Raw genomic sequence first — 15826 nt, forward strand, 5'->3', positions numbered from 1 at the left:
TCCGAACTCCCAAACTGATTCAAATGATTCGCGATCCCGCTCCGAACTCCCAAACTGATTCAAATGATTCGCGATCTCCAAACTGACTCAAATGATTCGTGAACCCGCTATGAACTCCCAAATTGATTCAAATGATTCGCGATCCCGCTCCGAACTCCCAAACTGATTCAAATGATTCGCGATCCCGCTCCGAACTCCCAAACTGATTCAAATGATTCGCGATCCCGCTCCGAACTCCCAAATTGATTCAAATGATTCGCGATCCCGCTCCGAACTCCCAAACTGATTCAAATGATTCGCGATCTCCAAACTGACTCAAATGATTCGTGAACCCGCTATGAACTCTCAAATTGATTCAAATGATTCGCGATCCCGCTCCGAACTCCCAAACTGATTCAAATGATTCGCGATCCCGCTCCGAACTCCCAAACTGATTCAAATGATTCGCGATCCCGCTCCGAACTCCCAAATTGATTCAAATGATTCGCGATCCCGCTCCGAACTCCCAAACTGATTCAAATGATTCGCGATCCCGCTCCGAACTCCCAAACTGATTCAAATGATTCGCGATCTCCAAACTGACTCAAATGATTCGTGAACCCGCTATGAACTCCCAAATTGATTCAAATGATTCGCGATCCCGCTCCGAACTCCCGAACTGATTCAAATGATTCGCGATCTCCAAACTGACTCAAATGATTCGCGATCCCGCTCCGAACTCCCGAACTTATTCAAATGATTCGCGATCTCCAAACTGACTCAAATGATTCGCGATCCTGCTCCGAACTCCCAAACTGATTCAAATTATTCGCGATCTCCAAACTGACTCAAATGATTCGTGAACCCGCTATGAACTCCCAAATTGATTCAAATGATTCGCGATCCCGCTCCGAACTCCCGAACTGATTCAAATGATTCGCGATCTCCAAACTGACTCAAATGATTCGCGATCCCGCTCCGAACTCCCGAACTTATTCAAATGATTCGCGATCTCCAAACTGACTCAAATGATTCGCGATCCTGCTCCGAACTCCCGAACTGACTCAAATGATTCACGCTCCATACTCCGAACTAGGAAGAATTAGGGAGCGTGCATTGTGAAGGGCGCTCTGAAAAGCGGCAGCGCAGGAAAAGGATTTAAACCTCTATTAAAACAGATGTCCAAATGAACGTACTGGTATGATAAAAACACGTTCTCGGCGCACGGAGAGGTGACGGTACACTCAAGAGATATATTTGGAAGTGACGGTACTGAGTACCGCTGTGTACCGGCCACTTAAAGCACTGGAAGTATTGAAACACAATCTGTGCATGTGACACAACGGTGATGAAACCTTTCTGACACAGATTCTGCTGCTCTGTTAATAATCATAATAACCTAGAATCATATTCAAGACTAAATGAGAGGCTAAAACTAGCACCAGTGGCCAGAGAAATAAACATGACAACTTCAGAAAACATCTTGAAATCATCAACACAACACTCAACAAGAACTAGGAGTTTTACAACCTTTTTATTAACAGAAATTGAGGTATCAGATTATTTGATTAAATAAAAGTTTCAAAAACGTGAACTAGAATATGAAAATGACGAGCAGAAAAAAATTACACTTTTTGGAAGAAAAGTTCTATTCCGTTTACAAGTGGTGACAACCTGAAAAACTGTTCCCGTTTCATGACGGATTCTCAATGTTAGTGTCTTTATTTTGTGCCGTCACATGTTCCCTGTGAATCTCGTCTGGGTGTTGAAGATGAATCACACACACAGCCTCGGTGAGATGTGCTGGAAACATCTGCACAAACTCAAGAAATCTCTCATTATAACGGCAGGAAGTTCTTCTGATCTTCTGCTTCATGAATACTGGCCGAGCTGTCAATCATCGCACTAACCCCACCCCCTACCCGTCAATCACACAGACTCCGCCCAGCGAGCGTCGCTCCATCAGAGGAAGTTGTTTGAGATCTGACGCTGGTGTTCAAACAGGTCCTCTGCCTCTGCGCTGTAAGCGTCTCCTGAAACAGCCAGAAAACTCATGTCTGAGTTTCATTTACATCTTTATCTTTGAGATGTGTTCAAAAAGGAAATAGTTCACATAGAAATTTCTAGAAAGTTTTACAAATAACTATAGGAAACAGCAAGTTATTAAACATGACGTTTTTAAATAGATGGACTAAAATACTATTTTCTTTTAAAATGTATTACAATAACTTATGAATTAACTAAATATTTTAATTGTATGCATTATTTAATTTATTATTATTTATTGCAAAAAATAAGTAAAGTTTTTTTTACATTTTATTTTATTTTGCAAATAATATATATTCATAATACTGGCCATTAATATAAAATACGTCTCCTAAAAATACATTTTTGTAAAACATACTCCAGTAATCCTTTTTTTTTTTTTCTAGCAAAAAATATATATATTTTTTTATTTAAATGAATAATTTTTATTACATTCTTTTTTTTTTTAAGCATCAAAAGCATGAACGTTTAAATTTTTTAATGTCATTAATACATTTTTATTGGCTTATTTTCTTTTGTATTGTGTAAAACAGAAAGTAGTAGCAGGTGCCTTAGAAAGAAGGAGTATTTTCTTGTAACCTGTAAGTAGTTTTGAGAGAGTTATGTTGATCTGGATCTGATGTGTTCAGACTGTGAAGTGAAGTGAAGTGTGTCTCACCGCTGTGGCAGCCGTACAGATAGACACGTGCTCCGTCGTAGCGGCAGCGGCAGCGCATCACGTTATTCTGGAAATCAGACTCGGCCATATCCAGCGACGGATTCACCTCCACCTGCGCGCAGGTGTGTGTGTGTGTGTGTGTGAGAGAGAGAGAGAGAATGTGTGTGAGAGAGAGAGAGAGAGGTTAAGGCTTTATTTGTCATCTGAGTGTTGAAGGACTGTAATCACGGCGAGGATCTCAGATAAACAGCCTGTGATCCGGTCAAACACACGAAGAGATCCAAGCAACAAACCTTTAAAATCAAACTAGACTGAGGGCCGTGGGCAAAAAATAAAACGTTACATTATGTAGGATTAGTGTGAGCGTGACCTCTGACCTCAGGTTTAAGGTGAGCGTGACCTCTGACCTGGAAGATGTAGTCTCCGGGCCGGACGTCGGTGATGTCCACCCACTGGCAGTCGATGTCGTGGCTGTACGTATCCCAGCAGCCCACAGTGATGCCCTGATCGCCCATGTTATAGCAGGCGTAGCGTTTGCTCAGACCTGTTACCGTGGAGACCAAGCAGAACCAGAGGTCATGACCTCATCAGCGTCAGGTTTTACATGATTCCTGTTCTGCAGTTATTCACTTCACTCCAGTCTGAAACTACACTGAATACATGGACTGTATTTTTACTCTAGAAGTTCTAAAAAAATGAGAAAATATTTGAAAAAAGATGGTCTTTTTAAAAAGTATTTATTTGGAAAATATTATTAAATATACAAATATTATTTAGAATAACAATTAGGGCTGTCAGTCAATTCATTTGTAATCAGATTAACTACTTGTAGTTTTTAAATTAGAATTTAAGTGATTTTTAACTTCCACTCAAGTATGATTCTGGCCTGATATTTACACTTTTAATCAAATAAATTTTACTCAGTATTCGTATTTTCCCTTAAATATATATTTTTTTACTTTTTTTTTTAAACCCCTAAAAAGAAATAACTAAAACTATTTATATTTTTCCTCAGCTTTTCAGGATTTAATGACTAAAGATTTAAACAAAAGATTTGTACTATTTCTACATGTTAAATATGGAAATATTTTAGAACTTGGTTTAACCGATAAAAAGTATATTAATAAAAATTAAAAAAGGGTCTAGGTCTAGGTCCCAGGTCTAGGATCCTAGTCTTAAAAAATATATACATATATTTTGTAATTATAAACACATTTTAAATAAGAAAATTAATTCTTAACTAAATTTAAATAAGAAAGATGCGGCTTCACCTTCAGGGCAGTACGTGTCCTCCAGACAGAAGCTGGCCTTGTGACCCTCCGCGACCTTTGTGCCGTTCAGGGTCAGGAGGTCATAGTGTGTGAACACCTCGATGCTGTGGTAGTGTCTGTAAGAGACGAAGAGCACGGCTCAGTCAAACACCACCATCATGTGACACTATCCTGGCCTCTGATTGGCTGCTGGAGCGGGAGACAACCAATCAGAGTGAGAGATGATGTAACCGTGACACCAGCACAAACGCAGTGACATCAGTGACAGAAAACACACAAACAGACTTTTAGATAATAGCACTAAAATAACTAATACATAAAAATGATTCAAGAATTATATTAATTATATGGTGTAAGTGTTTTGCCTTGTTTGTTTTATTGTGAAATGAGTTATTTATTCCAATTCAACATTTTTTATTAAATTAATTTTAGTAATTGTATTAATACGATTTTTTTCAATTATTTATTTTGATCTGACTTTTTTATAAATTTTATTTATAAAAAATATTAATTCTAATTTCATATGATTAATTTTCACAACTAATATTTTGATGAATTAGTCAATTTCAGTCAATTAGTCAGTTTTGTTTTGTTTGTTTCATTTTAAAATCTATTTATTAACATTTATTTAATCTAGTTTGTCATTTTTATTATTCAATTCATTTGATTAAGTAATTTTTTTAAAATAACTTTATCATTAGTAAAGTGATAAATCTTTCTCAAAAGATCCTCATAACAAGCCCCTGCTAAAATAATAAAACAGAGCTCAGTTCATCATGAGTGTGATGTTTTCTGTGCGCACAGAGAGATGCTAAATGTTTTTATTTTTTTTTAACATTAAAGTGGTTTTAAAACCTCGAGGCACAAGACGAGAAAGAACTCAATTTAGCTCATGCACTCTCACACTCGCTCTCTCTCTCTCTCACACACACACACACACACACACACACACACACACACACACTCACACACTCACCGGTGGCACTGGTGCCAGGTCCAGGACTCCCGTGAGGCTCGCGGTCTGAAGTCGGCCCGTCCGAGGTTCATGATGCGTGAGGAGAAGCGCAGCAGGCGGCGGTGACCGTAGGGCCAGGTCATGCGTGCGGCGGAGGACGACAGACAGTTCTCCTCGTGAGCGCAGGTCAGCAGGTGCAGTGGACGGTCCTCCAGATACGCAGACTCCTGCACCAGCTGCGCGTCGATCACCAGATCCGGAGCCGCTGAGGACACACACAACACACACATACACACATACACAAGAGCAACAGATTTAACAGCTGCATTAATACTGCAGCGAATCACTTTAATACAAATATTACATTTAACCTTTTTGGTCTGCTGAACCCATTCGATAATATTTACTTTAAGTCACTTTGAGATTATGTGTGTGTGTGTGTGTGTGCTAAGGTGTGCTGGTACCGTCGGCACAGGTGACTCCGGCGGCTCTGGCTCCGCCCCCTCGTGGGCAGGACACCTGTCTGTTCCTGTGGCACTGCTGGATGGAGATCTCTGTGCCGATGCAGTGTGTTCCGCTCAGAAGCACGTCCTCGGACCCGGAGCTGCTGGGCCAGAACCAGGTCTCCTGCGGGACGGACCGAACACATGACTGCCTCCGCAGGAATCCACCCAGAGTCTAATAACACCTGCTATTACAGCTAATTCATGCACATTATCAAATACTTTCCACGTTCCTCTCCACCGTCTATTTAGCGAGAGGCTTTAATAAGAGTGCAAATGTGCTCCGGTTCAGCAGCTCTATTCTGGGTTTGTTTTCTCTCTGGTTTCCTGCTCTTTCCCTGAATCTGTGCAGGGTTGTAATTACCTCTGCATGGAAACAACAGCCGTGAAAACAGTGAAACGAATAGATTCTGCATTGCGCATCTGACTTTACCTCATGATTGTGTTTGTTTCGTGCTTTTCATCTGCTGCAAGTCATTTATCATGTTGCAAAAAAGAGACACAAGTTTGTTTCCCCGGTTTCATTTTCACTATTAATACCTTGCACCAGTTTCCAAGAAAGTCAGGCTGTTATTGTCTTGAACACATGGTATGGAGGTTGGAGGTAACGTCACGTACCTGATGGGCTCTGGAAGCGAAGCCCAAGCCGAGCTGTCGACACACCACCATGGCTTCATTAATGCCCCAGTTCTGACCGCAGACGGAGCCCCAGCGCTGCTGACCGTTCACCTCCATCAGCACCTCCACCCGGCCCTCCGCCGCCTCCCGCCCCCCCGCCAGACGCACCTGGACATTACAGGACACACCACAGCCCGGGGGGCACTCGTCAGGTCACACACCACTGCTTCATGTTTGCTCAAACTATAACTAACTACAGAACTGTGACTGAAAATATAGATGATTTAGGGGCAAAACTGTTGAAAAATCATTAATACAATCACTAACAGTAGAATTCAATTCTAACTACTTTTGACCAGTAGGTGGCACCATGACAAACTCACTGTTTCAATACGGTAAAGTGTCATAAAGTACAATTTCGGCATCATACCATACATTTTTATTCAGAAAAACAGTTTGACATATATTAGTCTAAAATCCATAACTTTTTTTGCCATCATGATCTCAATCAAATTTGGTGAAAATTGGTCTATGAGGAGTTTGAAAAAGGCAGACAGAATATGTCCGAAACTTCAGACAGTTGGTGGCGCTAGAGCGTTTGAGTCAGAGACTCCAGATTTACTGTGATAAATGTGTATATAGTCTTCTATCTGAACACCAAATTTGACAGCGTTTAACCATCCACTTCTGCAGGCTGCCATCGACTCGAGCGGAAGATTAGTGTCTCTGTACGTACGGTGGCGCTCAGGCCGGTGTTGGGGACGTTGCAGCGGACAGATGCATCCTGGGAGTGTTTGCATGAGTGCAGTGGCACCTCCCGGAAGCGGCACTGTGTGATGGAGCGCTCCTGTCCCGAACACTGCACCGCGTTCATGTGGATCAGACCCGTACCTGCACAAACACATGTTCCACGAGCTGATGAAGAAAACTGCAACTGGCCTGATTGAAAGGTAAATGGAGGCATGTGTGATGTGGACGCTGGATTCAGTAAATTACTATGGAAGTGTTTAATAGATGGAAACGGCAGCAGATGGGATAGAGAGACGAGACTCCTGTAATTAGTGCACGGTTGGGTCATGAAGTCACCAGCAGACGTGTCTCTTATTTCCTTAACAGTGCTTTAAGTGGCCGGTACGCACCGGTACTGAGTACCAACACTTCCAAATATATCTCTTGAGTGTACCGTCACCTCTCCGTGCGCCGAGAATGTGTTTTTATCACACCGGTACCTTCATTTGTACATCTGTTTTAATAGAGGATTTAATCCTTTGCCTGCGCTGCCGCTTTTCAGAGCGCCCTTCACAATGCACGCTTCCTAATTCTTTCTCGTTCGGAGTATGGAGCGTGAATCATTTGAGTCAGTTCGAGAGTTCGGAGCGGCTTCTCGGATCATTTGAATCAATTCGAAAAATCGGAGAGGTTTTGCGAATCATTTGAGTCAATTTGGTGATCACGAATCATTTGAATCAGTTCAGGAGTTTGAATGCAGTAATGTTAGTAGCTCTTTCTAAGGGTATTTTTTCAAAATCCTTTTTCACATTTTATTTATGTTCAGTAGTTCTTTCTAGTGCAAGCAAATCCACAAACTAATAAAAGGATTTATTATTAAGGTCGCCTGTTGACTGCTGTATATAAAACCCCCTCAATATAGTTGGTGTTACCTCAGGGGATGAGGGGAGTCATCAAAAAAAAAAAAAAAAAAAAAAAATATATATATATATATTGCTATAATAGAGTGCCGGCACCTCTTTTGGGCCACCTAAAGCACTGCTCCTTATCACCACTGAAGAACAGACTGACAGCGTATAATTCAGAGCATTAACCCTGAAAATAGAGCAAAACCCCAAACCTGAGACGATGGAACAGAAGCACATTTATAGGAGAGCATGCTGGGAAGACTCATCTTCATGCTGCTGTAGTGTTGTGATGTGTATGATCAGATTCAGCAGAAAACACTCAGAGCCTCTGTGTTCCACAACATCTGAATAACTGAGTGTCCAGACTGGTTTAAACTGGTTACACCAAACATACTATAAGCATGGTTAGGGTTATTGAATAATAATAATATTTTACAGTTATGATGATATACATTCATTACATTGTGTTTATGGCCGAATTGTACCCAAAGGATTAGGAATTTGTATGTATTTTTTGTAATATTTTTATGTAATAATAATTTCTGTTTAGACTAGTGGAGAAACTCAAACTCAACACCCATGAGCCACTGGGAAAGAGGAAATAACACTGAGCTCATATCAGCTCTGGTGACATTACCTTGACCCATGAGCGCTCCTCGTGGGGCGTCTCTGGCCGAGCCGAAGCCCAGCTCTCTGCACACCACGCTGGCCGCGGTCAGATCCCACAGATGGTCACACACGGTCCCCCACTTCCCCTCGCGGAGCACCTCCACCCGACCCTCGCCCAGCCGTGCACCGGCCTTCAGACGCACCGCCGCCTGCAGGAACACACAGACACATGAGCCGTGTCCCCGGGGCCAGGGCTCACAGCTGGACCCTGAGCAGCACTCACCTTCAGAGGGGGCGGAGCCTGCGGGGGTCTGGAGGCGGAGCTTCTGGAGAACTGAGCACCGGGAACACAGCGCACCACCGCGTGCATCCCTCCGGAGCAGGGAACGTCGTGCCGCGGGACGGAGAGCTGCGCTCGACACTGTGCCAGAGACACCTCCGAACCCGAACACTGAACCCTCTCGACCCAGAACGCCTTCTTACTGACCGCAGACCTGCACACACACACACACACACACATCTCTCTCAGAGTCCCTTCATACAGCCAGCACTGACAACAAACAGCGGATGAAGCCTTACCTTGTGGCTGGATCCTCCATCTTTGAGTCCCACAGTTTCCTGAAACACACGAATGAGCCGATCAACAGGACTGCACTTAATAAACAGCTTAATAACCTTCACAAAGGAAACCCAACAGGATACATCGGTTTTTATTACAGTAAAAGTGTAGTTACCATGTTTTTTGTTCATATAACCACAGTTTTATTACAATATCAAGGTTAAACTATGGTAAGTGTATCAAAACTATGGTTTATTTGTGGTTATCCTGAGTTTACGAGACACAGGATGAATATAGAGATGCAGTCATGAATCTGGGGTTTGAAGGAGAGAACTAGAGATATTAAAGTCAGACATCTCTTATGATTTCTAGGCGTGTAGAGTTGAGTAGAGACGCTGTGATGTGATCCAACATCAGACACTACTGAATTATCTCTAGAGAGTTAGTCTGAACTAGAAGTGCAGCTTGTTTCTGGGTTTCTTCTGTCTACAATCACACATCATCCTGCAGGATTATACAGCGGCTGAATTCAGACGAGGGAAAAGAGCTGAAATGACTGTCCTAATGAGTCACTGAATTAAAGCAGCAGTTAAATACCCACAAGCACCTGCTGAAACACATGGAAACACAACAAACTAACACACACACATAGCATTGTGTTTCTGGAGACAGCACGTATATATATCTCTCGTCTGTCTGAGCGCTGGTGGTCCGCTCTGCTGGCAGCATGACTTTAGGAAACCACTTATTTGCCACATCAACAGAGATCCATGCAGGGCTGTGATTGGCTGAGAGCAGTCACATGACCCAGGGGCCGCCCGGAGCCACAGACACATCAAGAGAAGATCAGAAGAGATGAAGAAGCTTTAATGAGCGACAAACACTCGTCAGACATGAAAACACACACACACACAGCACAAATACACATGACTCTGCCCATAACAGATTAGAAATATGTGCTGAATTTATGTTTTAAACAGCTAAGTGAAGCTAAGTGAAATAAATTAAAGAGAACTATCATATCACAGATTCTTGATTTTATTGCATTTTAGAAAATGTCCCAACTTTTCTGGAATTGCAGCTTCCTTTTATTCATTATTTATTTTTATTAAAATGTGTGATATATTCAATATTCAATGCAATTTTTTTTTATTTCACTTCAAATTTGACCAATGGTTTTTCTTTTTTCTTATTAAAATATGTGGGGGACAAAATGTGTTTTTAAATGCTTTGCAAAATGTATTGGCAAAAAATAGTAAATATATTTAGAAACTTATTTTTGCAAATATATTTTTGGCCATACTTTGAAATAAATTAAAACGTTTATGTGAAAATGTTTTTTTTTTCCTAATCTAATAAGCACTAGGATTTTCTTCAACCAAACCAAACATCCTTCTTTCAAAGTCCTTTTTTTAGAGAAGAAAAGTGCCTATTCAGTGTGTCCTGTGTCAAACTAATTATGATCTTTAAATACAAAGATCTGAGGATTAGATTTAATCCATAACACAACATCAGTGAACCTGGCCTGAAATGAGAACACATATAAAGCCAAGGAGCACATTCTCACAAGGGAAAGAGTTGAAATGAAACGACAGCCAGAATGGAGCTGAACCGGGTGGAGTCCTGAAACCAGCTCTTAAAGATCACTCGCAGAAGCACAGAATCTCTGCGGCTGGAGTCTAATATAGACAGCACAGAAACAGAGACGCAAGCCCAGCATTTAACACTCCTCACAGAACAATACACACTTTCACTTTCACATGTTTCAGATTCAGAATCTGTAGAGATCAGCCCTGAAAAACCAGACAGAAATACTGAAGAAGAGCAGCACTTGCATCACATCTGCTCTGAAACTGTAAAGTGAAGTGAGAGTGAACTAAAGGGCAAAACTATTAAATCTATTCCAGACCACATAAACACTGCTCATTAAAACTGTGCTTTTTCTTGTTAAACTCTCTGTCAGTGCTGCAGTGGGCAGAATCACACACAGTGTTCAGAAAGAGTTTATTAAAAAAAAAAAAAACAGCACAGAATTCCTCCAAACAGTTGCCATGACAACTTGCAGCTGTAAACAAAAGCTTGCCCCGCCTCCGAGCTCTTCTGATTGGTTCACTGTTTCAGACCTGACGTTGATGAGCAGCGCTGCGTGTAGAAATATACACTAAATCCTTTAATTTTGACACAGCATCTTGTGTGTGAGACACTCCAAAAGACCATCTAGATCATTTTTACATAGAAAAGCAGTGGAATAGTAGCGCAATTGAATGGAAAAATGACAGAACATGTTTTTCCACTGTACTAAAGCTCAAAGTATGCTTCCTTTCTGTACGTGTATGTTAGTGTATGCATACAGCCGAACACATATTGTGTTCCATCTGTGAAACAGCGGAGCAGTGCTGCCACCTTGTGGAACAACTGATTAGTGCAAAACTAATTCAATGCAGACGTGAGACCAGGCGGCAAGGAACTCAACCGGAAGTTGAAGTCGGGTGGGGGCTGCCATCTTTTAGCAGAACTTCACTTGCGTTAGCATTCCCATTGACTCCCATTCATTTTGGCGTCACTTTGACAGAGAATAACTTTACATCTGAGGCGTTTAAAGACTCAGTTTGTCCATTATTTATTTCTAAAGATACACGACAATGTATAAAGGGCTCCATTACCTTCTATGTTACATTTTGGCCCCATATAAACAGTTTTTGTAAAAAATAGGCTAACGATTGCGTCATAACCACTCCGTCTCTCCGTCGCATTACCGTACAGACAGGAGGAGAAGCTCGCAGGCAATTAACTTAATATGGTGTACTGGCGTTACATTTTAAAATACTATACAAAATAATTAATCAGAATACTTACTCCTGCTCACTCACGCCAAAGAACTCCCCGCTCAAGCTCACCGTCTCTGCAAGATTAACGATGGCAGTTTGCACGCACAGCTACTAGAAGATTTACATCTGTCAGACAGGTTGCTGACGTCGTCAAGCTTCGTTTGAGTCTGCGAGACAGAAACGGAAGTGCTAAAAAACGCTAAAAATGGGCTTCATTTGTCTCAATTGAGTTCCAATGGGGTCGCTGTGTCCATTTCTTTTACTGTCTATGCGTGGGAGCTGTGTGTACAGAGTACGGTTACAAAATGCACGTATAGTATGCTTCTGGTGACGGAATTTGATACTGGTAGAAAATATATTAACATAAATATATCTTGAAGCACATCTGTATTTACCATAGACAGTAAAAGAAATGGACACAGCGACCCCATTGGAACTCAATTGAGACAAGTGAAGCCCAGTTTTAGCGTTTTTTTAGCACTTCCGTTTCTGACGCGCAGACTCAAACGAAGCTTGATGACGTCAGCAACCTGTCTGACAGATGTAAATCTTCTAGTAGCTGTGCGTAACAAACTGCCATCGTTAATCTTGCAGAGACGGCGAGCTTGAGCGGGGAGTTCTTTGTCGTGAGTGAGCAGGAGTAAGTATTCTGATTAATTATTTTGTATAGTATTTTAAAATGTAACACCAGTACGCCATATTAAGTTAATTGCCTGCGAGCTTCTCCTCCTGTCTGTACGGTAATGCGACAGAGAGCCGAGTGGTTATGACGCAATCGTTAGCCTATTTTTTACAAAAACTGTTTATATGGGGCCATAATGTAACATAGAAGGTAATGGAGCCCTTTATACATTGTCGTGTATCTTTAGAAATAAATAATGGACAAACGGAGTCTTTAAACGCCTCAGATGTAAAGTTGTTCGCTGTCAAAGTGATTCCAAAATGAATGGGAGTCAATGGGAATGCTAACGCAAGTGAAGTTCTGCTAAAAGATGGCAGCCCCCACCCGACTTCAACTTCCGGTCGAGTTCCTTGCCCCTTGGTATTTAGCCACTCTTTGCACATTTTGAAAAAAGTTTAAGAATAGATTTTATTTTCTGGCGTATGGTGACTGGAGGTCTTTGGGTTCGCTCGGCTCGTCACTGATGATGAAGATGGTGTGACTATAACTCTTTAATCAGTCTCAGTCAGTCATTATCGGGATGGATCACCACACACTTCCTCTGATTCTCACGATCCTTCTGTCCTGTTATGACTAGATGAAAGAAGCGGCTGATTCGAGCAGGAAGTGGAAGTGAGAGCTGATGGAAAGGCACGCGCTCTGATGAAGAAGGAGAAAGTCTGGGATATTCACAGACACATCCAGAGCAGACGCATGGAATCATGTAATTACAGGCGAGGACACACACTGCTGACACTAAACACAGTGTGTGGAGGACTGCTTTCTCCAGGGAGGAACACCCTCAAACTACTGTTAGTCCACTAATATAATATCACACAGTTTAGTACATCAAGTTAATCAACTTGCATCAGCTACATTAACATGAGAAATACTTTATTTACTAACCTTTTTATTTTCTTCATTATTATTTTTCAAGCATTATTAATTTACTTTTGTAGTGTTTGCTATTTTTTTTTTATTTTAATTAAATTTTATATTTTCTGTACTTATTTTAATTTTAGGTGTTTTTGTAATTTTTTGTAGTTTTTTTTTAATTATGTCTATACAGGTTTAATTTTTTTTTTTTTTTTGGCAGTTTTAATTTTAGTTTTAGTTAGTTGGCAACTAGTTACAATAAGTTCTTAAAAGGTTTAAGTTTTTATATTTTATTGTATTTCAGTATAACATTTATTATTTATTTTTAATTAATAAAAACATTAATTAAACTATAATATCCTTAGCTAGTAGACCATGGAGGCTTGTTCGTTGCTGATCCCAAATGATGAAGGTGGATCTTGTAGACACACACTCACCGGTACACGCGTGTGTCGTGTTGCTCCGCGGACGGGTATCCCAGCATGCCACACGCCACACGACTGCTGCTCAGATCCCAGCCCAGACTACACACCTGCCTCCATTTCCCAGCATGCCTCACCTCCAGCACCCCCTCCGTTACCATGGCAGCGCTCCGAGTGGGGGTCAGGACGGGTCGGAGACGCACCTCGTCCAGCCGGAGTGACCCAGACGGCTGAGAGAGACACGGACAAACACAGTTCACTGGACCTTTTTGTTAAATTACACTGAAGATCATGAAGACTGGAGGAATGATGCTGAAAATACAGCGGAGCATCACAGAAATACATTACACTTTAACACAGATTCACACAGAAAACTGATGATTTATATTAGAATAATATTTCACTGTTTTATTCTGATTTTGATCAAAGAAATGCTGCTGAGTATTAGAGGCTCTGACCTGCTCGTCCACGTCGCTGAAGTCCAGATCCATCCTGTTGCTGTGCTCCAGACGGGGATAGACCGGCTCAGGCGCTGGTGCTGGTCTCTCAGGGTTTCTGGTGGTCTGAGCGGGCGTCACTTCCTGTGCTCTCCTGTAGGAGGCTCTGCTGCGCAGGAAGTCTGGGATCCGGTGTCCCTGCGGGGTGACGGCGCTCTCGAACCCGTTCCTGCGCAGGTGGATGCGATGACCGTTGAGGTGCGGTGAGGACGGGCCCCGGGCCCCGCGGTGGAGACCGATCTCATGCCCACGCAGAGGAGTGTTCGAGACCAGGTTAGAGATCCGAGGTGAAGGGGGTTCTGGGTAACGGGGGACGTGACCCTGGGGGGGTGGATCTGGACTGCAGATGACCCCCAGATCTTCAGCGTGAGTGCAGTCGCTCACACCCCAGCCGTTCGACCGGCACTCGGACAGAGAGCTCTCGCCCCCGAACACCGGACGTTATCCATCCAGATCGGACCTGAACACACACTTATTTATTTTAATAGGGTACAACAGGGCACCCCGGGGTCAAAGGTGCCTTTGATGTTATTTTCCTCTGAACACTAGATGGCAGAAAAACAAAGTTTGATAAACTCAAAATTCTCATACAAGTTGGGATTCTGAGTTTACATCTCGCCAATAACCTGCAGTTACTGGCACATAGTAATATATACAGTAAGTTCAGAATTGTGAGGAAAAAGTGTGACCTGTGTGATAAAGAGTCACGACTAACATCACGAGTCTGGGAACATGTGGTAAATGATTTCATGATTCAGTTTCTCCCCTCGTCCTCACTGGACACCGAGCGAGGTGCTTACCGTGGCCCTCTCCGAACCTTGCGCTGTGAGCCCAGGTGAGTCCTCGAGAGAAGCCCAGCTCCACACACACCACCTGGACCAGACTGATGCTGACCTCGTCATCACACACCGTTCCCACACACCGTTATACAGCACCTCCAGACGCCCCTCGAACCTGCTGCTGCCGCCCACCAGACGCACCTGGAACCCTGGGACCCCTGCACGAGCGGAGCCACGGCCAGCACCACCACCACCACCACCACCATCATCTTCATCATCTTCTCCTCCGCCTGCCGCTCGGACACACACATTACACATCAACCTCCTCGAGCGCTGGAGATCCTGCCATCAGCCCACGCACAGAAGACCACGAGAAGATCAAACAAACATGATTCATTACTTTCCTTTCTATCAAAGTGTGTGTGAGTCGTCATCATCACATTCACAGCTGCATTGTTGTGTATATCACAACACACACACACACACACACACACTGAGACACAGTAAACTCACGAGGACTGCTGACACTCAACAATATGAGAAGATAGTTTGAGGAATGTCTTGTTGTTGTGTGCTTATAATGAAAGTGAGTGTGGTTCAGTGCTGTTTGGTTCCCAGAGTTTGTTCAGAATATCTTCATTTTGTGTTCAGCTTAATTCTGAGTTTACCTCTCATTAATAACTTGCAATTGTTAGATTAAACATAAAATTGAGGAAAAACGTCACATTTCTGAGTTTTCACACAAAATTCTGCAGAAGATATTGTTTTAATCCTAGATAATGTTTGCTTGTCCATGCAATAAAAATCTGAGCAGATCAGTGTTGTTTGGTTTCTAGTATTCTTCAAATATCAAATCTAGTTCAAAAGAAGAAATTCACACAGGTTTGACATGATAGAGAAAATAATAGTTAACATGAAGAGATAAGAG

The 15826-nt window shown here is 42.3% G+C and overlaps 1 protein-coding gene and 1 pseudogene across 1 annotated transcript; both read right to left on the reverse strand.

Annotated features, from left to right (window-relative positions):
• Positions 1-1104: 1104 nt before the first annotated feature.
• LOC113090028 (lysyl oxidase homolog 4-like) lies at positions 1105-13833 on the reverse strand. Its single transcript, XM_026256143.1, has 12 exons — positions 13638-13833; positions 8856-8894; positions 8560-8770; positions 8305-8485; positions 6767-6921; positions 6031-6198; positions 5374-5536; positions 4931-5174; positions 3955-4070; positions 3091-3227; positions 2684-2795; positions 1105-2012 (listed from the first exon to the last, which is right to left on the reverse strand). Exons 1-12 carry the CDS (start codon positions 13781-13783, stop codon positions 1942-1944), a joined length of 1743 nt encoding a protein of 580 aa, XP_026111928.1. The 5' UTR covers positions 13784-13833; the 3' UTR covers positions 1105-1941.
• Positions 13834-13878: 45 nt separating this feature from the next.
• On the reverse strand, positions 13879-15317 carry LOC113090027 (soluble scavenger receptor cysteine-rich domain-containing protein SSC5D-like; annotated as a pseudogene).
• Positions 15318-15826: the final 509 nt, after the last annotated feature.

The sequence above is a fragment of the Carassius auratus genome, unplaced genomic scaffold (assembly GCF_003368295.1).
Source record: "Carassius auratus strain Wakin unplaced genomic scaffold, ASM336829v1 scaf_tig00051820, whole genome shotgun sequence".
Taxonomy (NCBI): domain Eukaryota; kingdom Metazoa; phylum Chordata; class Actinopteri; order Cypriniformes; family Cyprinidae; genus Carassius; species Carassius auratus.

Excerpts from the sequence above, each read along its gene's own strand:
- LOC113090028 (XM_026256143.1), bottom strand. The coding sequence starts at position 13,783 with ATGGTAACGGAGGGGGTGCTGGAGGTGAGGCATGCTGGGAAATGGAGG. Across the intron at positions 6,199-6,766 it reads ACACCGGCCTGAGCGCCACC|GTGCGTCTGGCGGGGGGGCG; the intron begins GTACGTACAGAG and ends TGTAATGTCCAG. Across the intron at positions 4,071-4,930 it reads ACCTGGCACCAGTGCCACCG|ACACTACCACAGCATCGAGG; the intron begins GTGAGTGTGTGA and ends CGTCTCTTACAG.